Source organism: Callorhinus ursinus, unplaced genomic scaffold (genome assembly GCF_003265705.2).
Source record: "Callorhinus ursinus isolate GAN/ISIS: 27379988/994484 unplaced genomic scaffold, GSC_fseal_2.0 scaffold1, whole genome shotgun sequence".
NCBI classification, from domain to species: Eukaryota; Metazoa; Chordata; class Mammalia; order Carnivora; family Otariidae; genus Callorhinus; species Callorhinus ursinus.
In genome coordinates this window covers 4,878,513-4,903,401 of record NW_027397063.1, presented here as the reverse complement: position 1 = coordinate 4,903,401, position 24,889 = coordinate 4,878,513, and the positions used below count along the sequence as shown (strand labels likewise).

The 24,889-nt window shown below is 47.6% G+C and overlaps 1 protein-coding gene across 1 annotated transcript in view; it reads right to left on the bottom strand.

The window, feature by feature from the left end:
• URB1 (URB1 ribosome biogenesis homolog) overlaps positions 1–24,889 on the bottom strand; it is a 64,816-nt gene that overhangs the window by 30,458 nt on the left and 9,469 nt on the right. Inside the window, exons 5-20 of the mRNA XM_025872135.2 lie at positions 24,101–24,197; positions 21,977–22,062; positions 20,377–20,502; positions 18,097–18,221; positions 14,302–14,497; positions 12,663–12,800; positions 10,932–11,105; positions 10,119–10,248; positions 9,396–9,512; positions 8,031–8,143; positions 6,315–6,434; positions 4,540–4,656; positions 3,957–4,095; positions 3,028–3,198; positions 1,842–2,035; positions 196–414 (exon numbers count right to left, since the gene is read on the bottom strand). Coding sequence (XP_025727920.1) covers positions 196–414; positions 1,842–2,035; positions 3,028–3,198; positions 3,957–4,095; positions 4,540–4,656; positions 6,315–6,434; positions 8,031–8,143; positions 9,396–9,512; positions 10,119–10,248; positions 10,932–11,105; positions 12,663–12,800; positions 14,302–14,497; positions 18,097–18,221; positions 20,377–20,502; positions 21,977–22,062; positions 24,101–24,197 — 2,262 coding nt within the window. The remainder of the gene's footprint in view (positions 1–195; positions 415–1,841; positions 2,036–3,027; positions 3,199–3,956; positions 4,096–4,539; positions 4,657–6,314; positions 6,435–8,030; positions 8,144–9,395; positions 9,513–10,118; positions 10,249–10,931; positions 11,106–12,662; positions 12,801–14,301; positions 14,498–18,096; positions 18,222–20,376; positions 20,503–21,976; positions 22,063–24,100; positions 24,198–24,889) is intronic.

The window sequence follows — 24,889 nt, the reverse complement described above, 5'->3', positions numbered from 1 at the left end:
GGGGGGGGGGGGGGGGAGGGGTAGTCCTGTGTATGTCACGTCACTAAGTCTTCTTGTGAGCAACAGGGCGACAATGAGACTCCAGGGCTCTAGCAATACCATCACTCGGTCTGGACCTGACTCCCAAGGGGGCCGCTCTGGAGAGAGATGTGGGGACACGCGGGGTCTGCGGGGAGAGGCCGGGGCGGTGCTGACCTGGGCGAAACTCTCCACGGTGCTCCTGAGGTAGAGCAGCAAGTGTTTGGCTGAGCGTAGGAGCTGGTGCATCGGGATGTGCAGGAGGGCAGCCTGCAGCTGCGCCTGAACCCGCCCGTCCAGGAGCGCGCCCTCGCTCTCGTAGGACGTCTGCAGCAGGGCTGCGAAGGAGGAGGCTGGAGGACCCTGGGGGGCAAGGCTGCCTGGCGTCTGAAGGGGCTTGGGGAGGCAGCAAAAGCCCGGAGGGGAGGAAAGACAAACAACCACAGATGAAAAAGGCGCACGGTCGGCTAAGACAGGTACAGGATGACGTTCATGGCAAGCGGACACTTCACAATCACGTCCTAATACTAGAAAATACGTGGCCGCACGACGTTTTATTTAAGCAAATTAAGCCGCAGTGTTCTCAGTCACAGGTATGTTCCCAGAGGGCCTTCACACGAAGGCCCTGGGCCGGGAAGGCGTTCCCACCTGCTGGGGAACGAATGCTGCAGCCTGGAGCCACGTGAGACAGATATTTCACTCAGAAGAGTCACTGTGCGGTCAAGCATCTGACTTGATTTCAGCTTAGGTCACGATCCCAAGCCCCGCGACAGGCTCTGCACTCCGTGGGGAATCTGCTTCTCCCCCTGCCCCCCCGTCACTCATGCTCGCTCTCTCTCGCTCTCTAATAAATAAATAAAATCTTAAAAAAAAAAAAAAGAAGAAGAGTCACTGTGATTAATCACTTGCAACTGGGAGGTCACAGCTGTGCAGGAGCCAGCTCGGTAAGCTCCAGGCCTTCCAAAGGCCCTCCCCCAGGAGCCCTGGTCAGAGTATCTTGTTGGGAGACTAACAAGACAGCGGACAGAATGAAGACAAATTTCTGGACTTCTACCTCAAACTGAAGTTGTTGATTTTTCCTACGACAACCACGCTGCCTTTTTTATTCACCCCCACGTGCCTCGTATTACTCTTAACTCCACACATTCCACATCGTAAGGCCAACGAAACGAGGCTGCATGTGTCCAGAAACACAGCAGGTCTCCAGGCGGGGTCCCCGGACCAGCAGCAGCGCTGCTCGGAACCGCCGAGAGAGGCCAACCCCCCGGGGCCCCCTGCCGAACCAAACACACTCAGGGTGGGGCCCGGAAACCATGTCTGACGCCCCTTGGAGGGTGAGCAGCCCTGCTGGGACCTACTCAACAGAGAGCGGACACCTTCCTCCGAGCACCTGTGAGATGCAGCCCTGACCTGTGACGCTGGGGGCCTCCAGGGCCCGGGCTGACAGCTGAGCCTGCATGGCTAAGGGGCGTGCTAAGGCCCACCGAAGAAAGCTAGGACCCACACGTGCCAGATGACTTGGTAAGGAGAAAAGGCAACCTCCCTCCCTCCCCGAAGCCAGCACGGTGACGAGGGAGCCATGCAGCCTGCAGGAAACTCAATTCCCTGAATCACCAAGCCATCTAGGCTCCATCCTAGCAGCTGAGCAGCAGTGACGCCCCTCGAGCGCCTTCTCTTGTGCAGGGAAAGCAGAAGGTCAACAAGCTTCTCCCTGGAAGCTACAGCTGCACAGCTGGGGCACAGCCAGAGTAGCCCACGGAAGGCACCTCGGGGTTTTCTAGGCAAAGGCCTGGCTTCTGTGGGAGCAGTGATGCCCAGCTCACCGAGGCCTCTCGGGCTGGCTCTGGGATCCAGCGGCTGTAGTATCCGCGGAACCGGGACAGCTGATGGCAGCAAGGCGGGGCCGGAGGCTCCAACGTGTCATAAGCCTGAAGCAGCAGACACAGAGCCAGAGGGTCCCTCTGCGTGTGGAGCAGGTCTGTCAGTACTGCCGTCAGATACGCCAGGATGCTCTCTCCTGCAGGGGAATGAGATGTGTGACCATCCTTCTGCGACCCATCAATACCACCAACTCCCACACGGATTCGAGACCCAGCAAAATGCAAGCCAACACACTGAAAGGCAGTTGCTACCACTGCAGAGCACACCCAGACTCCATTTCATTGACTCTGTGACACACACATACTCAGGCTTCCGGTCCCAAGGCCTGGAAGTGGAGACCCAGGCGTGGAAGAGGTGATGCAGAAGCCATGTGCGGCCAGGACTCGCTTGGTGCTCACCAATCCGTTTCTCGTTCCTTGGCACGCAGGCGTCGCCCGTGGTTAGGCTAGGAGGTGACTGAGGCAGCCACTTCCAGGCCTGGCCAGATCAGCCTCTGCTTGACTGCCCGCTCTCTCTTCCTTTTCCAAGGTGACCCCTGAAGCTGCATGTTGAGACAGCACAGCTACAAGATGGGAGTGGCATGGAGCCCTGAGCTGCCTCCTACAGGACAGTCACCCAAAAGAGCAACGTGACCTGTGCTAGACTATGGCAAGGTCTAGAAAAACAGCTTTACTCGTTAAACCACTACATGTTGGGGCTTCTTTGTTATTGCAGCAAAGCCTGAGCAACCCTAAGGACACCACTGTGATCTGTGAGTACTTCCTAGGTTCTATGTTCCCGCAACTTCCAGCAAGTACGAAGGACTCCTAGCCTAGCATCGTGATAGGAAGAACAAACGTTGAAGAAAAAACATCAGTGTTCCAACATGGGCCTGTGCAGCCCCACAAATGCATTATTATGGACTTATGCTCAAATGACCATCTCCCAGAAGTCCAGCTAGACTCTAGATTCTTATCTTTACATGCTCAGCTCTAAAAGTCAGGTAGCTATCACGTTGGTGGGTCTGAATCTTGTTTCTTGTTGCCTTGGATTTTCAGCAATTACTCCCAGAGCCCCTGGAATCACACCTCCTACCCCGCAGAGACCCAGCTGGATGATGCACCCAGCATCCTGATAACACACAGATACCTGTTTCACTTTCTGTCCCAAGGAGCAACTTATTCCTGGCTTCCAGGGCGGCGGGGACCACTGCGCTGAATGGGAATGTGAGTAGGATCATGTCATCATTCAGTAAGAATCCAATTTCCTCATCCAAGCCTTCACTGCCCTCCACCAAGACGTCCACCATGTCGAGAACATCTGAGTCAGAAAGGGGACAGTCAAACCAAGGCAAGAGCCACTGAAGGAACCCACTGCAAAGAGCTCCACAGGAAGGGATAAGAGAATGTTTGATAAAAGCTAAATGTCCCCGGGGGAAAAGGCTTAATATGAAGTTTGGTTCTAAATAGATGAGGCTATCGCCTATAAAATCCTGAGATCTCTGCCAGACAAAATGCAGGATATCCAGCTCAGGTGGTAAGAGACTGAAGTTTCCTCAAGTGACACGGAGAAGCCCCCAAAACCTTAACCTGGATGTTCAGGCAAACAAATCAAAATCTGAGAAGCAAAAAAGTGTAAGGGTTGAAGCACAGACCAGAGCCAGCATCAGGTTCAAATCCCGACTTTCCTAGGTACTAGCTGTGCGACTTGAGCTAATTACCTAACCTTTTTGTGCCTCAGCTGCCTTACCCCTGTACAAAATGAGGATAAGGACACCTGCCCTGTAGGGTGGTTCATGAGGTTGCAGGAGGTAGATTTATGAAGAGCTGAGATCAGCACCTGGCACAGATGAAACACTGCACAAATAAAAATAACCCAGCAAATAGACTCTGTACATACTCCCCATTCTATGAGCAAATAAGGCAATTTTCATTTCCAGAGTAGACTGAGCTTGGACTCAAAGAAACAGATGTCTGCACTCTGCATAAGACGTGAACACAATTCTCATTTTCATCACTGATTTGCCACGGTGGCTCGAACTTCAGAAGCCCAAGGAGTACAGAGGCAGCGGCGCCTACCATCGATGTGAGAGACAGGAATGCTGACGTCATCGGCATCCTGCTTTGTCCCAGTGGCCTGCAGTGTGCTGGCTTCCTGGACAAAGTCAGAGGCTTTGTCTGTGTATGAATAGGGATTTGCCACCAAAGTCAGCAAAACCTGGGCATGGAAGAGTCAAGCAGAAAACATTCTGATGGTCACAAATGAAATGCAAATATGCCAAAAAATATCACCGGTAAAATGAGGGAAGAGCTGAAATGTTAGCAGTCCTCAATAAGAACAGTAATTTTTCTGCCAAATTTTTTTTAACTTTTTGTTATAAAATTAAAAAAAAAATTCCTTTAGTATAAACCACTGCTTTTAACATCGTTCTAAGCATACTACTGTTCTCTTTGTGCAAAAACAAATCCTTGAAAGGTAATTAAAGAGTACACGGTAACATATGCCTATTTTACAGATTCTAAAACTAAGCAAATTCTGACATCTCGGCAGGAATTATGAAGTAAGCCAGAAATGGGGCATTTGGCACTGGTGTGCATCAAAAATGCCTTAATTGAGCTAAAGGCCACTTGGCTTATTTACTAACTGGAAATAGGTGCTTACACGTTCCAAAAACTGAATCACAATCTCTCGTTTCTCTTCTGGGGTCCCATCTAAGTGCTCCAGCCACAGCTCCAGCTCCTTCCACGTGTGCTCGAACACCCCTGTGTCCCGAAGAATCTGTCAGGAAGCAGATCGGGGGGTTGGGGTCAGGCGGAGCCTGTGCTCTGTGCAAGCCGAAGCAGCATAACATGGAGACCCAAGAGCACAGAGGGGGTCAAAGTCTCATCTGCAGTTCTACTCCAAAAGCCACTTTCAGAACAACCCTCCCATGGGTTGAGGGAAACGAGGAAAAGAGATCATGCTGCACTCTATTAAAGATCACACGATCCCTGGTCTTGCTGCTTCCTATTCCTTTCTTTCAACTCCTAAATAATAAAAAGAAAAAAAGAAAAAAAAAAACCCAGCTGCTACTTAGGAGTCTGGTTTTTATACCTGGGTTGTCACAAAGACCCCAGGTAGATGTGCATGACTCAGCCCCTCACAGCAACCAACCATCAGCCTGCATGAAATTCTCCAACACACTACTCAGATCACGTCAGTCACGTCACGTCACCGCAGTGCGGCCCCTCAAGCCTCAGACCTGGGGCAAGGCGCACCAGCATTTCTAAGAGAACAGAGTGTGTTAAGGGGCAGGACCTTGAACCAGGGGGATTAAATGACGTCCCCAAATGGACAGATGCCACAGACGGAGAGTCTGAGCAGCCCCACTGCACGAGCCCTGCAGCAGAGCACACCGAAGGAAGACCCGACGGTGCCAATCCCACCTACATGCAGTCAGCGATCACAAAATCGGCCTGGGGTCAAGTGCAGGCCTATAGGGAAATGACAACTTGTAGAGGTCAAGACCCAGACGTTCACGTTCTTCAAACAGCTCAGGTGAGGTTATAGGGCAGCAAGATTACCAGCATTTCAAAGAAAGGTAGAACCTCTGCACTCTAAAAACAATGACGTGAATTCTGTAGCACCCGGGAGACATCTGCTGCGCAGCAGAAATGAGGAATTCAATTTCCTACGGCTGCATCAAGTGAGTACCGAGTGTAAGAAAGAGAAGCTAACAGTCCAATTCCCCGTTCCCTTCCATGGACTTTGACACCCATGCTGTGGGTGACCGAGGAGGTAAGGAAGGCTGAGCCCTGGAGAAGGCTGAGTTTGGACATGTGGGAAGAGGGATGGTTTATGTAAATAGTTCCCCGAAGGGCCAGAAATCCATTTCTTGAGCCTATAACGTACTAGGCATGACCTACTACGTGATCACAAGTACTCTCCTCTCCTCTGAAATCCTACTGTTTCATCATTCCCGTTCACCATGGGAAAACAAAATTCAGAGAGGTTGAGTAATTTGCCCAATGCCACCCAGAAAGGAGTAGAAGCAGGGCTCAGATCTAGGAACAGGACCTCAAAGCCCACGTTTTCCACTCCGTGCTACCTCTTGGGAACACAGCTGGGTTTAGGGGTCATAAATTAAAACTGCCATAAACCCCCCCTTTTTTTTAAGATTTTATTTATTTATTTGACAGAGAAAGACACAGCGAGAGAGGGAACACAAGCAGCGGGCGTAGGAGAAGCAGGCTTCCCGCCGACTGGGACCCCGGGATCATGACCCGAGCCGAAGGCAGACGCCCAATGACTGAGCCACCCAGGTACCCCAAAACCTCCCATTTTTAAGTTTAGAGAAGTCCTGATACACCCTTAATTCAACAACCGTTTACTAAGCACCTATCATAACAAAGAGTGAAAATGCCTCTCAGAATTAGGAACTGGTAGAAAACACTCACCTTTATGATCAGGAGTTTGGTGGATGACTTGAGCTGCAGGTGGCTACTGGTCACAAACATTTTCATCAGTAAGTAAAATACAGATCGCTCTCCTCCAATAATTTCTGCATCTGGGCCCTCCTGGAATTTGAAAAGCAGCACATTATCAACACCACAGAGGCCACAGGACGCTGAGCCAACAGGTACTGCGTGCCCAACACGCTCCCAGGCCTCTTCCCTGCTCTTGTTGTAAATACAACCAGGTGAGACCGCTGGGATTTTAGGCGTGAGGAGCCTCAGAAGCTCGACGAAACCCCTGAACAGCGGTTGGATAACTGGGGCTGGCTGCACGTCAGCAAAACGCCAGTGCGGACAGAGTCGATCCCTTATACATAATTTAGCCTCTCACAAAGGCTTTTGAGCTTCGAACGCGTATCTCAGCGAAGTACATGGAGCTCCAGATCCCTGGTCCCAATGCCATCAAGGCTGTGTTTGACTGGAGTTTCCCCGCAGCCCTGGCAATGATGATGACCCTGAGCACGTGAAGTGCTGGTGTTCAGGAAACCCAGCAGACGTCACCTTGTAAGCAGAAGGTGGCGCACTGAATATAAATATTTTAACACCAGTTTCTTGCAAAGTTAAGAGGCCTTCCTCTGTTCACTTTCCAAATAAATCAGCAGCATTCCCATTGGCCCTGTTCAGCTGGGGTGAAAAACGACAACTCTGGCTGGTCATCTCTCTGGGGTCCGTGGCAATGACCTCATGGTGGGGTGCAGAGGTCGCGAGCAGGGCCGTGGGCAACACTGCCTAGGGCCAATCCTGGATCCTCCAGCTATGGCTGGCACCCTGCACAGGTGTCCTGAGCCCTCTGTGCCCTGGCTGCCTCGTCTTTAAGTGGCAGTAAAGGTGCAGATGCATGGAGCACACATGTCAATCCTCAACTACGATGCAGGGGAACCTCAGGAGAGGACCTGGGGAAAAATGCACAGATCCCAGCGCCCCCTGCACGTTCACACCTTTCTGGAAATACAACAGGTAAAAATGCCCACATACATTTCCACACAACTAGTTCCATAAGATTTTTAAATAAGATCTGAGTCACTAAAAAAACAGTCATGTGAGCTACTGAGAAACACACTCTTGACAATGCTTCATTTTGCCCGGTCATTTTTCCTCTGGATAGAAGTGATAGGCATCCCATGTTTAAATACGCAGGTTAAGTATCTGCTGAATCTTGAGTTCCCTTTGATTCAATGTTATATATTCTCCAGAAAGACCTAGGAGACATTATTAAAGGCAGAAAAATGTCGGCAATTTTTACAGACTTTTCTGCCAGCCTCAATCCTCTCCTGGCTTGGTATCTATTCCCATCCCTGTCTTAACTTCTTCCAGGATGAGGACAAAGGAAAAGAAATGTATTTTGTTTCCGAAAAGGTTTTAAAATGACAAGACGTAAAGTTGTCAAGATTAAAAAAAACCCCAAACTCCCAATACCCAGCAATGATACAGTTGCAGTCAGAACACAAGAAAACACCCGATTTTGCCAAACCAAAGAGACTCTGAGGCCTCCTGGTTCACGAATCAGTCCCTGGCCTCTGCTCTGTGTGTGTCTGAGAGGGGAACCGTGAATGTCTTCCTTGTAACCATCAGGTTCTGATCCAGTTAGAAACTTCCAAGCCAAAAAACCAACATGCCCACGAGTTAGTTAACAGAAGGCGGGAGCTCTCCACTTCCTACCTGTGCCTTTAACCACAAAAACTTGCTGGCGGGCAGCTCCAGGGCCACCTTGAGAATGTGGTGCTGCAGAACGGGAGGCACCTCGTCTCGGAGGCCCTGCTCTGAGATGATGCCTGTGGGCAGGAGAGAGGAACACAGACAGGAAGTCACATGGAGGAAGGTGCGCAGCCATCGCTGTCCCTGGCGAAGGGGACCGGAGAAGGCACTCCATTCGCAGAAATAAGAAGGGTGATCTGGGGCTCTGTCCTCCCTTGTCCCGGGCCCACTCTTCTGCCTGGACGCAGCTCGCCTGCCGCGTCCTCCCCCTCCTGTGGTCTATCCAAATCTTTAGCAGAAAGCCCGCAACTCCACCAGCCCAAAGCAGCCCACTGGCCCCCACCAACCTCTCCCTACAGCCTGAAGCCGGGAACCTCATGCTGCGCCCTGGGTGTGGTCTCTCACCGACATTAGCCCAGTGGGAGGCACCAGCCTCACTTCCCAGACTACAGAGGTGTCATGAGCACGCTGTGGCCACCGGAGCCCCAGCCTGGGTCCCTACCCTCTGCCCTGAATTCTGGATTTCTCTTTGCTTGGGAACGACACAATACTAAATAGTAAATGGTAAATTTCATATTCTCACAGCAAGGAGAACTTTCGCCTTCCAACGATTAAAAAGTTAATTATTGCTTTTCATTAGGATTATCCCAACAGCTTGTATAAATGCCAGGAATGATATTTCTGAAAGTTTTCTTCTGTGGCCCAATTATAAAGTTGATTTTATTAGACAAACTTTTCCATCAAGGAAACGTGACCAGACAAGCACTAGATTACTTTTACAAGATGTGGTTTGAACCTGCCTCACTGAGGAAAATATGAGTCAACGATGTCAGAAGTGCCTCTGCGTGAATGGGACATCCCTTCTCGGCGGCTCTCGTTTCTTTTTTTTTTAATTAATTGATTTACTTGTTTTATTTAAATTCAATTAACATATAACGTATTATTGGTTTCAGAGGTAGAGGTCAGTGATTCATGAGTTGCATATACCACCCTGTGCTCATTACATCATGGGCCCTCTAATTTCTGCAGCCCTGCTCCTTTGCAAAGGGGCTTTAGAGTTAATGTCACAAGATCAGATTTGTCACTTGTCCCCGGCAGACAACTCAGGCTGCCTGGCTTCTTCCTGCCCTGCCTGCTGCTAAGCGTTCATTTGATATTTACTTAAGGAACACTGGCTATTTAAAATGTATTAGTCCAAACACAAATAACCAGGCTGGGGGCTCACGCACGCCAGCCTTCAGCTCCGGGGGCTCTGCTCTGGCTTAGCTGCGCGTCCTTCATCCCTGCCGGCACACAGCAGAGGGGCGCCTGCGGTCTTGGGGGACACACCTTTCAGGAGCTTGCTGAAGTCAAAGTTGTACTGCATGACCACGTGTGGGACCACCTTCTGGTACAGGCATATGACCTGGAGCAGAACGGCTTTCAGAAGAACGGTTTCTGCATCATCTGAACCAAGATCAGACACCTCAAATTAGGAAACACACCTGTCCTTTGCCCTTCATCAGCAGGCGAACCACCCGTGACCCACAGCAGTCAACCCCACGCTGAACGCAGAGGCTGCACACAGATCCCTATGAAGTCAACATGGTTGGGACCGTCCAAACAGACTGGGTTTAAATCCCCATTTTGGTGCTGTGACCTGGGACAGGTTACAGCTGCTCTGTCTCTCTGTGCTTGAGTGTCCTCATCTGAACAACGGGGATTCAGCAGCACCTACCTTCGCAGAGTCACTGTAAAGATTAAATAGCTGAGACAAAAGATACGAGGCCCACTGCCTGGCAGGCCAATAACAAGGTTTGAGTCAATGTACCCCATTACTGGGGGGACTGTGTAGCCCAGCTCTATCTGCACAGTAAATGAGAGCCCCCAACCCCCAACATGGAAAGGCCAGAGTACATGACACCCGTCATTCAAGTCTTTAGAGTCACGGTGCTCGCTCGCATAAAGCTTGAGTGCATTCCCAACAGACGCCTTGAAAGCCCCTGTAGGCAGGTGGTGTCCCTGGCTGCCCGTACTACCTCTGCACACAGCAGAGCCCCACACGATCCTCACCACACTCGGGAGTCACGCATAAGGTGAGAGTCTGGTTGTCCCTCTTTTTTCCTTTCTCATCATCCTGTTTTGTGTCCTGCTTTCGAAGGGACTGCCAGACCCACACGATGGTGTTGAGGTCCGGTAAAATCTAAAAGGGAAAAACAAGGAAACAAAAAAACCAACCACATTAAACAAGGGAGGGAAATAAATGAAATGAACCTACTAAGGAGAAGCAAAAACAAAGGGAGGATTTGAGCTCACGTACGGGGGTGTGTGTGTGTAAGGGACGGGATGGGGGGAACACAGGCCCACATCCTCTGTGAGTTTTTCTCTGTGCTGCTGATTCCCACGACTGTGCAGCAAGGACTTGGTGAAAACACAATAGCTGATGATTACAACAAACCCCCAAAGACTCATTTGCCAGAGCAAGACACTGGGGAAAAAAAAAAAAACCCGTCCTCTGATCGGCCAGGGGCCTCGCCCAGCATGACCTTGGCTCCTTCCTGGCAGGTGCCCCGTCTGCAGACGATGACTGCCCTTCCTGACTTACCAGAATAGGTCCCAGGGAGGAGGACACAGGAGGGGCCTCCCGAGCCACCCCCTCACTCTGGCCCCAGCCCAGTGTGTGTGCAGCAGCTGGGGAGGGAAGAACAATCAGCTCCCGATGAGGCTGGAGGTCCAAGAGCACCTGAGCCCCTCCACTGCACTTCGTTTCACACCTAGCCTCTGCGCTCCTGGGACTGCCTCTTCCCCTGGTGTGCTCATCCATGACAGCTCTAAGGAACTTTCTGGAACTTCATCTGGAATGGCCACAGCTGCTCCCATGCCTACCTTGCTCAGAGCTTCTCTGAAGAGCCGCACGAATTCTTCCATCACCTCGGCTGAGTACACGCCTGATCCTTGCCACATCTCTTTATTCAGGCAGTGGTCAACGGTTTTCAATGCTCTCTTCAAAATGACGGAAATAAGGGATAAAGCGGTGTGTTTCACCGATTTGCTGTCCAACTGGGAAGAAAAAGAGGTAAATCCACACTGGAGGCTGTACTGGTGGACACAGACCTCCCGAGCCCTGGGACTGATGGGCCCTTGCTCCTCCTGGGGTCCCCAGCGGGGAGGGCTGCAGGAGCCGGGCAGGCTGCGGACCCTGCCTCTTGACCTCCTGCAGATCTGACCTCAGCAGTGGCTGAGGAGACGGCAACTGAAAGAAACATCTGATTGTTATTTTTAGTTCCGTTTCATTGTCTATGTTTGGTAAGTCTTTTCTGACAGCCACTGAGCTCATTGGATTATCCTCATCAAGAACAGCTACAATATCACCAGAACCCCACCAGCTCCTGGAAAAGCACTTAATGTGTCCTGAAATGACACAGTCAGAGGGGGTGGCTGGCCTTCCATCCCAGACTGCCTGCCGGAGCCGCTCCCAGAAGGCAGGGACATGGTCTTCCACCCAGAAAGGGGCCACATCTGACATCCGCCTTTCAGTTCTGTTTCCTTAACAGCCCCTCAAGATTAAACAGTTTGTGTTTCCCACCAGACTGATGGGCAAGTGAGCTGGGTCCTAATTTTGGTTATTACGACTTGGCAACCAGAACAAAAGGCCTTTCTGCCCAGTCCCACACTGGCCTCCTCCCTGTTCCTCGCCCGCTGCCCACCCTCAGTACAAACCCTGGAGACAGGCATCAGAAATGCTGAACCCCACTGCACAACTAGGGGGTCCTCGCTGCTCTGCGCCGACTGCCCATCACTGCTGGGGTCGCCTGCCCATCATCACTCGAGTCCGTGTAACCCACCACGGCAAACCCCAGTCCTGCCATGTCCACACGACAACCCGGCCTGCCTGACGGGTGGGAACTCCTCCTGCCCCACAGACACCCGGCCTCCCCCAGCTAAGTCTTGAGGCAACCTGGGAACAGGAGGGCCTGGCAGAGCCCAGGACCCATGTGTGCCAACAGCTCACAGCTGTTCACTTAAGGCCACGCCACGGAGCTGTGCTGAAAGATGCATGCATCCCTCAGAACGTGGCTCCTGCGGGGACTCCGGGATCTTTATAACATATAATGATATGAAATTTAATCTTTCCGTGAACGTGTCCAATTTTTTCCATGAACATATCCTCTCAAAAGGCCTGAAACAGCTAATCCCCAAAGTAAACGTTCCCCAGAAATTTTAACAGTATTCACTTATACCTCAAAAGACAGGATTTGCCAGGCAAATTTTAGTCCTACCCCATCCACAAATCCTCATGTATAGACACTGGGCTACAGCTGAACACACTGCCCTGTGTCTGAGTCCAACAGGCTCCCATCCTCGGGCAGGTGCAGACAGCCATGCAGGAGGCTATGGTCCTGGCTCCGTGCTGGAGCAATAAAATCAGCAGCTGCATCCTCTGGCTGGAATGTTCCTCAGGCTCAGGGTCCCTTGCCCAGGTAAGTGGACATGGAAAGCCTGAGGCTCACCGACAAAACACCATCCAATAAATCCAGGTAGGCATTCTCAGAATGATCCCCAGAAAGGCTGGTGCAGTGAACAGGAGAAAGTTCTAGAAGAAAGGCGACCACTTACATTTAATGCCTGGGTGAACATGCTCTTATTGCACACCAGGGGCACAGTGGTCACCATCACCATTGCCAGGAGCCGAGGCAAGGGGATGAACTCTCTGGTCTGAAAAGCCCGGGAAATGTCCGGCTGGGCCTCATAGATCTATGAAAAAGAGAAGAGAGAATGAGCTAGTGCAGGCTACGTTTCAAACCTGAGGCTAACTGTAGGCACCCCACAGTGAAGCTGTTCCAACGAAAGGATTATAGTGATAAAGGTCCAAGGCCTGCCAAGGAACAGGGTCCGGAAGATTAACCCCTAAATCTACTTGTTAGAGAAAAGTCAGGTCACGAGACTGTTACCAGGGCAATGCCCTTCAAAGCAGAGCCCAGCGTGGCAGCCTGGGGAGCCCCTTAAAACCTCTGATGGCAAATAAGTCACTGCTGGAGCTAACAATTGTATTACTCACCAGTTACTGCACTTGACAGACACGTGACAAATTATGTCATCTTTTAATACTTCATGACAACCCTTTGGGGTAGCGATATTTTACATTAAAATAAAAAACATTCATGGATGACAAAATTGGACCTCAATACGGTTAAGTAATTTCCCCAGGGGCACACAGCTCGAAAGCAGTGAAGCAAGGACTCACACCCAGGCCTGCAAAGGCCATGAACTTGCCCTCTGCCCTTCCCTGGGGAGAGCAGCACCAGAGCACCTCCCCAGAAGGGTGATGGCCACAGGTGCTACCTTCCCCCAAATGAGGGGCAAAATGCCTCCTTCTCATCCTAAGATACACGTGGGGACTATATATACACACACCCGAGGAAAATGAGAGAAGACTTGAAAAAAAGCTTGTTTTATAGATAAGCCCATGCCCAGATAGAGGTACAAGAAAACAATCCTACATGTTTCACCATTAAGCAGGCCAAAAACCAGACCTTAACTGAGCCAGGCAGTACTGACAAAGAATGTACGGTAGGTACTTCCGCTATGGTGGATGCAGGGAGGCTGACGTCTGCGACTAGAAGGACATTAACAGGGGAGCCTGGGTGGCTCGGCTGGTTAAGCGGCCGACTCTTGGTTTCGGCTCAGGTCATGATCTCAGGTTGTGGGACTGATCCCTGTACTGGGCTCCTCGCTCAGCTGGGAGTTGGCTTGAGATTTTTCTCTCCTTCTGCCCCTCCCCCTGCTCACTCTCACTTTTTCTCTCTCAAACAAATCTTTAAAAAAAGGACATTAATACATAGCCACTTAGACAAACAAACCATTGTTTCATAGCTTATTTCAAGTTGTTCTAAGTACTTAAAACAGTAGTCTTTAGAAACTATCCTACATTTCAGACATCTCACTAATTCCAGCCTAAATGTGCTAAAATTCATTAAGATCTCACTCTAAGCAAAATCTGGATGAAGGAGATGAATTCGGCTTAACAAATTCCAAAGACATCTACCTCTAAATTCAGCTCAGTGAAAAGCAGAATGTCCTCAGAGGATCAGGACACCAATGTGACATGATCTAAATTACCCCCTGAAGAATGGCTAAAGGAGTTCTCTCCATCCTGAAGTTCATGGGCACGTCACTCTCTCTCCCTGGCTGCCATCCCACAGCTCCTGACACTCGGCCCACCACCTAACACATTCCAGAACAGCCAGGGTGTTACCTTGTTCAGCAGTTTGATGTTATTTGACCAAGTGGACTTCACTCTTGGGAGAAAGGAAAATGTGACTTCCTTGAAGTATTTGTTCAGTAAGTCCGGGCACACTTTGAGGATGTTCACCACGAGCTCAGCCACCAGCTCATCGTCTGCGGCGGTCTTCAAACCCAACAGGAAGTGCAGGAGGGTCAGATTCCCGCCTCTGTCAGAGAAAGAGAGGAGAGAAGGGTCTGCAGGGAATTTTTCACAACGCCCTGAGAGCTCGGGGTCATAATGCAGCTCCTCGACACTGCCCTCAGTAAACACAGTTGAAACACAAGTGACCGGCAAATTGCACCTGTGGCTCTCCCTTGTGACACAAAGTGGGGTGTTTTCATGGTCTGTGGGGCTCTCGCTCTCCAACAAAGGGCTTGAATTTCACTCCTCTATTTCTAAGCAGCTCAAAAAGTCTCTACTTTGACCTGTTCTCCATCTCTCCTTCCCTCCCTTGAGTTCCATTTGACATTCAGGAGGAGGAAGAAACCCACTCTGTCTCTACCCCATCCACCTTACCAGTCTGCCCAGGAGTCAAGGCTAATGTAAAGGGCCAAACCTTCAGGGAGAAATCCACTCCCAGAATTTCCCCATGAGATTTTACTGACCTCTTTCCTCCAACTACACATGAAAAAGCAAGTATGTAAATAAATATATATATGTGAGCATTAAGTATAAAAAATACAGAAGATGCGTTTTTCTTTTAAAAAGATTTTTTTTACATGAAGTGTTCCTGAACTGCCCCACAGTCCACAATGCCACAAAATTATTATTTTTTTTAAGATTTTATTTATTTATTTGACAGAGAGAGAGAGCGAGAGCAGGAATACAGGCAGGGGGAGTGGGAGAGGGAGAAGCAGGCTTCCCGCCGAGCAGGGAGCCCGATGTGGGGCTCGATCCCAGGACCCTGGGATCATGACCTCAGCCGAAGGCAGACGTTTAACGACTGAACCACCCAGGCACCCCGCCACAAAATTATTTCTAAAATGCAACAAAATGGCACAAAGTCTTGCCACTTATTCTATTTATTTCAAACTTCTAACTGCAAGAAGCTAATATAGGAAAAAAAAAAATCTACTGTATGAAAATACTAAAAACTTGTCCCAAAGTGGGCAGTTTTCAAAAGGATAAAATCATAAAAAGAAGAATCAGGAAAACTTGTGGACATTAAAACTTGCAGAAAAGAAGCAACTAGCCCAGGATCTATATAGGCAAACCCAGAGGACTCCATGTTTACCCCCAGATCCTTCTAAGGAAGGATGACTTTTCATATCTGCCTGTCCCTGATCCAGAAAATCAGAGTTTACCACAAGCATGCCATGTTGATAGCTTCTGGGATCCTCACTGTCTGTACCCCCTTGTAAACTGACCAAAACTAAGATGCAACATGCAGCTTTACATGTAACAAAATTTTTTCAAAAACTGAATGAGTATAATTTTGATCAGAAATCTAAAAAGCTTAAAATCTGGGGGGGCGTCTGGGTGGGTCAGTTGGTTAAGCGTCTGCCTTCAGCTCAGGTCATGATCCCACGGTCCTGCTCAGCAGGGAGTCTGCTTCTCTCTCTCCCTCTGCCCAACCCTCCATGCCCGCATGTGTTCTCTCACTCTCAAATAAAATCTTAAAAAGAAAGGCTTAAAATTTCTAATATGAAAATTTCATGAGCAAAATAGTTTGCGCCGCCAAATGAACACAATGCTAAATCTACAAAGTGCACTACAAATACCACACACATCCACATTATTTCAGTCAACAATGTCATAAAATGAATGACATTTCTATATACACAGTGTGCAACGTGTGCCGGCCACTGCTCTAGGCAGTTATCACACTTGACCTCCCTCCGGGGTGGATACCGATTTTGTTTCCATTTTACAGATGAGGCAAGAGAGGCAGAGAGAAGTACTTGTCGAGGTCTCAGAGCTGACTCCAGAATCTTTTCTCTTAACCTCCACACCAGGGGTTGGGAAACTATGGCCCACCCTCTGTCTTTATAAATAAAGCTTTATTGGAACACAGTCACACCCATTCGTTTACGTCCGTGGCTGTGCCAGTACTACGATGGCACAGTTGCGCACTCACAATACAGACTCTACAGCACACCAAGCCTAAATACTACCTCTCCCTTAGAGAAGTTTACCAAGTCCCGCCTACACTAGAATGCCTCACTTTCAAACACCTGCTACGTGCCAGGCACTGTCCTCTGTTCTCATTGATTCTCGTCTATCAGATGACGAACAAGCAAATAAATAAATGTGCAAGATGACGATAAGTCACAGTCAAAAGCAAGAGCCAGGCAAAAGGACAGTGACAGTGGAAGGGCTATTTCAGCAAAGGGCTGCCAGGGAAGGCCTCTCCGATGTGGTGACACATGCAGGGAGCCCTGAATGGACTGAAGGCACGAGCCTTACAACCACTGGGGAACCATACACTTTAATTTTCTCAAAGCTTTCCATCCACAGCCCCACAAACAAAATTCCCTTCCTCTCCCCTAAGGGCAAACATTTCCTTTGCCCCTGGCTTCAAAAAACACATAAACCACAAGCTTATCTGAACAGACCTACACACCCACAAGGTGATTCAAACATGCTCATCAAATGACGATCTATTTTACAGGTCTTACTTAAGGGGAAAAACACATGTTTTAGGCATTGTGTTATATTAGACTGTAAGAGTCTGCTGCTACTTTTAGCAGGCAAGTGAGCTGATTTTCGCTGATGAGAGAAAAACTACACTATCCCAAAACAAAGTTAAAAGGAAAAAATGATGTGGCAAGTTAATTCATAATTACCTCAGAATCAAAACAAGTCACAAGGAGAGAGAAAAATTTCCACCATATTATCCTATCCTGAAGGCATCAGTCATCTCCTACCTGGGTGAAACTAAATCAAACCATCTGTATCTTTATAATAAAATGCTACAAAAGCTAAAACATATATATATATATATATACACACACACACACATATATATGGCTACTGACAATGACCAGAAAATATACCTAACATTTTTACTATCAATGGGGACAAAAAAGCAGGTTGATTAATCCAACAGTAGGCTATTTTGGTTATTAAAAACTAGTAACATGGATGTGTATTACAGTTAAACCAAAAGAGAAAGTCTAAAAGGACATAATCTAAACCATCAGCTGTGGACTTCATTTCCTTACTGATGAAAATGTCCCCATAAACAAAATGTAAAAACATGAAACAAATTGTAAAAAACCAAATTGTGAAAACCTAGCTCATTAGCAGCTGTCTTTGAGGAGAGGAAGAACCATTTCACTGTTACGAGGATGGGTTTAGAACCAGGTTTCCTGGGTTTAAATCTGAACTCTGCCACTCTGCCACTCACAGGCTGAGAGACCCGACCTCTCTGTGCCTATCACCCTCAGCCACTAAACCAGGAAAACACTGGCTCTCACCTCAGGACTGCGTGGAGGCCCGCGAAGGGGCCCACCCTCTCAGTGAAGGTGGCTGTGCGACTTATCCTCAGACCCCGCCAATGGTCACAGTCTCGAGTGAAACCGCGGCACCTCGCTGGGTGAGACATCTCCTACTGGGTGTCTAAGTCCACTGTTGCCCTGAGCCCTTTGCCCCAAGGACTCGTAATGAGCAGCCACTCTCTGGGTCAACAAATGTTCATCCCTAAGATGAGGTACGTAAGGTCTAAAATAAAATTCCATTACTCCATAGATTTCCCCAGGAAGTCACGTACGTATGGGATGACCGCTGAGGAACCCGCGCGGGGTTCACGAGGGCACTGCTTACCTGCCGAGGGTGCCGAGAGATGCGTCATAAAAGTTAATCCCGTGCTTGAGCGAACAGCACAGATCCATCAGGAAGGTGTGAACAAGCTCCCTCACCATGGTTTTCCCTGCATCCTCAGCAGAAGCCTACGAGGGTTTTTAGAAATTCAATGAAAATCTGAAGTTCATAAGCCTCAGTAACAACTACAGAGTAAAAACTGGACAATACCACGCACCCAATGACAACTTAGAGAACATTTTAAACACTTGGTATCATTCAAAAAAACAAAGAATAGAAACACCAATCAAGATAAAAAAAATACTCTCTTATACATGGACTCTAAAAAGACAAAATAAATTAAATAAACAATAAATTTAAGAAAACAACAAACAAGCTCACAGATCAGAGAACAGACTGGTGGTTGCCAGAGGTAGGAGTGGGGGGTGGTGATGAAAGAAATGGATCAACTGTTTTTGTTTTTGTTTAAATAAGCTGAATTAAAAAAGAAAGTATTCCTTTTTAACACTGAACAGACAGGGAGTTGCTGGAAGAAGAAACTACAGATAACTGGACATTTTATGTCATTTCTTATTGTTTCCAAGCACTTGGCAATGAGGGTTCTCATTCCATCTTTACAGCCGCCCTGTGCATCTGGCAGGACAGAAATGATTGCCCCATTGCACGTAAGAGCAAACTGTGGATGGCACAACTGAGGTCCCCAGTGGGTTAGCGAGCGCAGAGCAGGCCAGTATCGGCACCCCCATTATTAAAGAGACTCTCTTTACAGCCTATACTTCAGTTACAAAATCATTTTTTTAAGCTTCCCTTTGCTTTTGCGCTGTGATACTGTGAATGAATAAGAAATAAATACAGTTGACCTTTGAACAACACAGGTTTGAACTGCACAGTTCTGCTTCTGTGGATTGTTTACCACAAATACAGCACAGTCCTACAAATGTATTTTCTCTTATGATTTCCTTAATGACATTTACTCTTCTCCAGCTTACTCTATCGTAACCAGACAGTATATAATACACCTAACATACAAAATATGGGTGAATCGACTGTTTATGTTATGGGTAAGTCTGTCAGTCAACAGTAGGCTATTAGTAGTTAAGTTTTGGGGGGGAGTCAGAAGTTGTACATGGATTTTTGATTGCACAGGGGTTGGCACCCCTAGCCCTGCCTAATTCAGGGGTCAAATGAATTTGGTCTGTACCCCCGGTTCCTGGCAGAGATCTGCTAAAACCCCTGTACTTTCCTGAATGACACAGGGCTCCAAAATCCCCTGGACTGTCCTAGGTGACAGGAGCAGTTTTTATTCTAATGAGGCAACTCTTAATGGGCTCCCGGACAGCTACTGGTTGGACACCAGAACATAACCAGTGATGAGGGCATTACCTAACTCTCTGAATTTGAATGTCCTCACCTATAAAGTAGAACCATTTAAAAAAAAAAAAAAAGTTTTAAAAATACGCTTAAGAGGGGCAAGTTTAAACCTGTATTTTTAAACAAGCTTAAGAATGACTTAATTTCTCGTGCTCTTTTGAATAAAATTCCACTTTTGGGAGTGTTTTTATTAAGCCTCCGAGGCTTACAAAACAAGAGGACAGAGGCAAGTCACAGAGATAAAAGGAGGTAAAACACAGAGCTCTTGAGAGGTAAATTACTGTAAAGTTCACAGGAAGTCTGAGCCTTCACTACTCTGGCCAAGTCCATGTTCAGAAACACCCTGAGGAAAATCAAAATGAGGAGGATTAAAAGGTACGCTAGCCTTGGGTCAACTCGAGCTAATTCAACACTTGAGGAACTATTACAGAATAAATTACACATGTCAGGAGGTGAGGAAATTGGGGTTTTCCTAGACACTTAGGATCCTGAAGTGAAACGAACAGGCCTTGAAATTCCAAAAGCTAGTATGGAAAAGAACGGAAAGAAGGAAAACAGGAAGTCAATGAGAGGAGAAAAAGAGCCAAAGAGCCTAGATCAACACCATACATCTACTGGGCAAGCCTCACAGGGAGAACCAGAGTGTTACTCAGCTAAAGGGAGTAAGAGTTTTCTCTTTAGGAAAAAAAGTCTAATATAATACCTCAGAGATTAGAAAAAAACCTTGTAAAAAAATAAAATCTGAAAGATCATATTTCATCTAAGCAGAGAATTAAAAGAACCACAAGCCAAGAGAAACAGATCAAATGGGGGGAACTTTTTTTTTTTTTTAAGGCGAGCAGATTCCTCAGCCTCCAGCTGTGAGGACCACACGCTAACAGTGAGGTCAACTCAAACCCAACAGGACTGTACCTTGACATCTTCCAGGCTCACGTCAACAATCCCATTCCAGCTGTAAAGAGCTGCTATGTGGTTCAGTAACTGCCCGGTAAAGAAACGCACCTTCTGGGTTTTGGTGATATTTTTATTGTGAACTACCTGAAAACAATAAAACTAATGAATTTCAAGGAATGTAATTTTTAAGTGTTTCTTGTATTTCCTCATTACAAAAATCATGTAGGCCTATGGCAAAATGTGTGACACACACAAAAAAAGGAAAAACATAAAAAAGCAAACTTCAGCAATCTTCGAGCCATCCTAGGGTGCGCACAGTTAGCATCCGGGCCATTTCCTTTCAGCCCTCCGCCCCGCAGCACATAATATGTACGTGTACGTACCATTTGGTTTGGGTTTTTCGCCTCTCTGAGATTATACTTACAGTTTTCTGCCCACTTTTACTTATATAACATCAGCTTGGAATTCCCACATCATTAAAAACTCCTTTAGAGCCTCACTTTGGAGGGCTGAGTATCACTCTAGCCAGCGAGTGACCATAATTTATTTCACCATTCCCCGGGTGGGTACAAGTGGGCTGTTTCCCATCTGGTTGTCATCAGCATCCTTGTACAGAGTCTCCCCTGCATCCCTGATTATAGGCTTGGAAACGGGGCACCATTTCTCAGTTCCCCCCAGACCCACTCCCAGAAGCTCTGGGGATGTGGCCCAGGTGTATGTGTTTCAAATTTGCTTCCTCGGTGGTTCTCAGGGAACCCCCACCACCCCCAAGTCTAGGAACATTTTTAAGACTTCTGACACATACTGCCAGACCTGCTCAAACACTTCCTCCAGAAAAGTACCCATTCAAAACATCTTTGCTAGCACTGAATATCACTGTTTTAAAAGGTCAATGCTAATTTGATAGGCAAAAAAAACCCTGTATCTCATGACTTGTATTTACTTTAATAAATCAGGGTTTCCAACCTCAGCACTACTGATACTTTGGGACAAATAACTGTTGTAGGGGACTGTCTTGTGCATTGTAGGATGCTGAGCAGCATCCCTGGCCTCTACCCACTAGATGCCAGATGTACTTCTCCAGCTATGATAACCAAAAATGTTTCCAGATACTTCTGAATGTCCCACGGGGGGGGGGGGGGGCACAAAATCACTCCCAGCTGAGAACCAGTTTTAAATATACTATGCCAATTAGCTATTTTTATGTGGCCTGCCAGTTCATGGTTTTCACAGCTTTTTCTGCTGGGACGGTCATAAGATCTTTTTCTAACTGATCATTTAAGTTGCTTCTGTACGGAAGACAGCGATTCTTTCAGCCGGTTCTAAAATTTCTACAAGATGCTTGCAAAAGGCAGAATGTGCAAGGTAATTCAAAATGACATTTTGCTAGGTGTTTAAATAAGAGCAGCTGTAATTTCCAGCTCACAATTAATCCAACGGCTTCCCGTGAAATAGTGAGCCACAGCTTTTCTCCTGGTGTGATGATATGGCAGCCTTAAGAGAAGGTTTTCCATTTCCACCTACACAACAACCCATGTGCCCTAAGCCATTACAGCTCTAGGGCCTTGTCAAACTCTGGAGAAGACCAACGACAGGAACACTGAGTAAAAACATGTACCTTTGTTTTCAGCGTGGATAACAAAATATTGACAGTAGAAATCCTGTCTTCCTTTATGCCCGAGCTAAAAATGCAAGGAATAAATTCTGAAAGTAAAAGGTTCAAAGCATTAAACTCAAAAATATTTTGAACATGAGAACAGATGCAAGAACATTACTTCTTAAAATGGTACAGCACACAAGGCCATTTTCTTCCCTCTTTTTTTTTTTTGTTTTGTCTTTTTTCAATTATACGAGTTCACAATAGGATAACCACTTCATGACATAGCAAATTAATACCTAAAGGTAAAACAACGACAGAACCATTAAAAAAGTTCAGAAGTTTGGTTGTTTTACTTTCCTTTTCTCACATTAGCTTAAATAAAAGTAATTCTGTATCAACCATTTGAATGTAGGGTATGATCACAATTTTGCTAAATGTCTCTCTTTGCTTAGGCTTAGTTATATTTTAAACAATGGTCATCATTTTATTGACTGGTGGCAGAATTCGGGACGATCTGTTTGCTTTCTTTTCATACTTTTGAATCCCCAAGGAATCAGCCACCACAGCTTGATGCCATATACCGATATACTAGTGATACTGGGAAGAAACATCAAGGCAATTACAATTTCACTCGCTCCATTGGTGCTCAGTGGGCACACTGACTTTCTACAAAAGCAAATTCATTCTCAAAAAAAGAAAAATTGGAAAATACCAGACAAACCAAAAGAATGAAATCTGAAAGGATCCATGACTCCACTACCCAGAGGCTAACACTGTTAACATCTGGGCCACTAGTTAACTGTTAACCCTCTGATATATCCATATCGTGTTACATTTACCTTTTTATAAAATGGGATACTTGACAGTTTTACAACTGAGTTTATACCCAATCACATATCGTTTAAAAGGTTGATGTCAGGAAGTGTATTTCTACACCATTTTTAATAGCTGCACTCTGCCTTGTGATTAGTCCTCAGTTTGTGCAATCAATCCCTTGTTGGTGGACAGTCAGGAGTCGTCCAATTTTCAGCTAACATGAAAAAAATAGCCCCTAAGAAAACCTCTACTCACCTCCTTAATTCTCCCCTTAGGATAAATGACTAGACATGAAATGGCTGGATCAAACCTTTTTAAAGTTCTCAGGCAAATGGCCAAAATGCTTTGCCCAAACATGAACTGAAGTGCATCCCTGCCCCATTAGTAGTGTCCATGAATAACCCCAAACCACTGTCCTTTACTAAAGGCCAGATGGCGGCGAGATGACCCAGGGGAATTCTGCAGGACTCCTAGTCCTGGTAGCTGGCCACAAGCAGGAAAGGCACACAACGAAGGGGTCTCCTCCACGGGGCTGCTTCCCCAGTGCAACATGGCTCCCCGCACGGATCAGGGCTGACGACATACAGGGTGACCAGCACCCACACCCTATTCTTAAATGGTCCCTAGCAGTCATCTGGAGAGAGCTCAGGTCTCCCACACTGGGGGAGGTGAGGGACAGGCTGGAGACCTGACTGCACAGAGCCACAGGCACCACGCCGTCCCTCCAACAACTCCCAGATCTCCAGCAGGGACACAGAACTGCTCCCCACCTGCAGAGAGGGCTTGATTCTGGGGGATCGTACCGAACGACTGCCATGTGCTAAGTGTGGTCTGGGCTGCCATTCTCTGCCTTACTGAAGCTGTTGATAAAATACAAGTCGCCCTAACAGCCTAAACTACGCCAAGCCTGGCTCTAGGGTGACAGCCACCAGAAGGTGGTCCAGGTGCCATTCTTTGAAGCTCTAATCGTGATATTCTGGTAACACACGGCAAAGATATTGAAGGAATTAAACTTTATTTCTTCATTACTAAAGAAGGCCAGGTAGCCAGGGCTACATATCTGTGCGGGTTCTGGAGCAGGAGTCTCTGAAGTCTGTATCCATCCTTTGTTAGGACATTGCTCAGCATTCCAGATAGCAGAGCAGGAATACCTCTGTTCATGCTGACTAGCCACCTCCAAACTGCACACATGCATCCTTCATGCTCGTGCATGCAGCGGCTGCAAAAGCTGTAGAGTTTTTTCAACCTGGGAAAAATGCTTTGCGGGAGACTTTCCAAAAACCAACTGCAATCAGGCTTTGCTACGAGACAAAGAGGCGCACCTACCTTTCAACTCCAGCACTTGCACTATCGTGCTGTCATCACTAGCGATCAGAAAGGAAAGGGCAAACTGGATGTAGGCCAGCCGGACATCATGCACGCCCTGGGGGGCGAAGGAGACCGCGTGTCACTTGCGTATGCACACCCCGTCCCCCGCCCCCGGAAGCAGGGACGCCGAGGCTCACACGCCCCTCCCATCCCAGTGGCACCAAGGCCTTGGGGCTTATGCCATCAGAAGGCTCAGAGTCTAAAACCTGCAGTCATCTCTCTGTGGGAACATGGGGTTTTTTTCTTTGCTCTTTTCCCTCCATCTTCTGCTCTACTTTTCTTTCTCTTTCAAGCTGTTTCTAAACACAAAAGTATGGAGCGCCTGGGTGGCTCAGTCGGTTAAGTGTCTTGACTCTTGAGCTGCGCTCAGGTCATGATCTCAGGGTCATGAGATAGAGCCCACCACTGGGCTCTGCACTGGGCGTGGAGCCTGCTTAAGATTCCCTCTCGCCCCCCCTCTACCCCTCCCCCTTCTCCCTCTCTAAAAAAAGACAAATGTCAAGAAATGGGCCAAAAGTAAAGAAAAAACCTATCAACGTGTCTCTCTGAAATACCGATTTTCAGCCACTATGCTTAAAAGCGACAGCATAATGGCTCACTGCTTAATAGAGAGAAGTACAGTTGTGTCCCCTTCTGCCGTCATACACAACCATTTGTGGTTTATGGACCACTTTGGTATAGAGCAGAAGATTCTCTGCCCATCCAGATCCTATCTGCTTCACTTGCCAGTGAAATCATACACGTTTT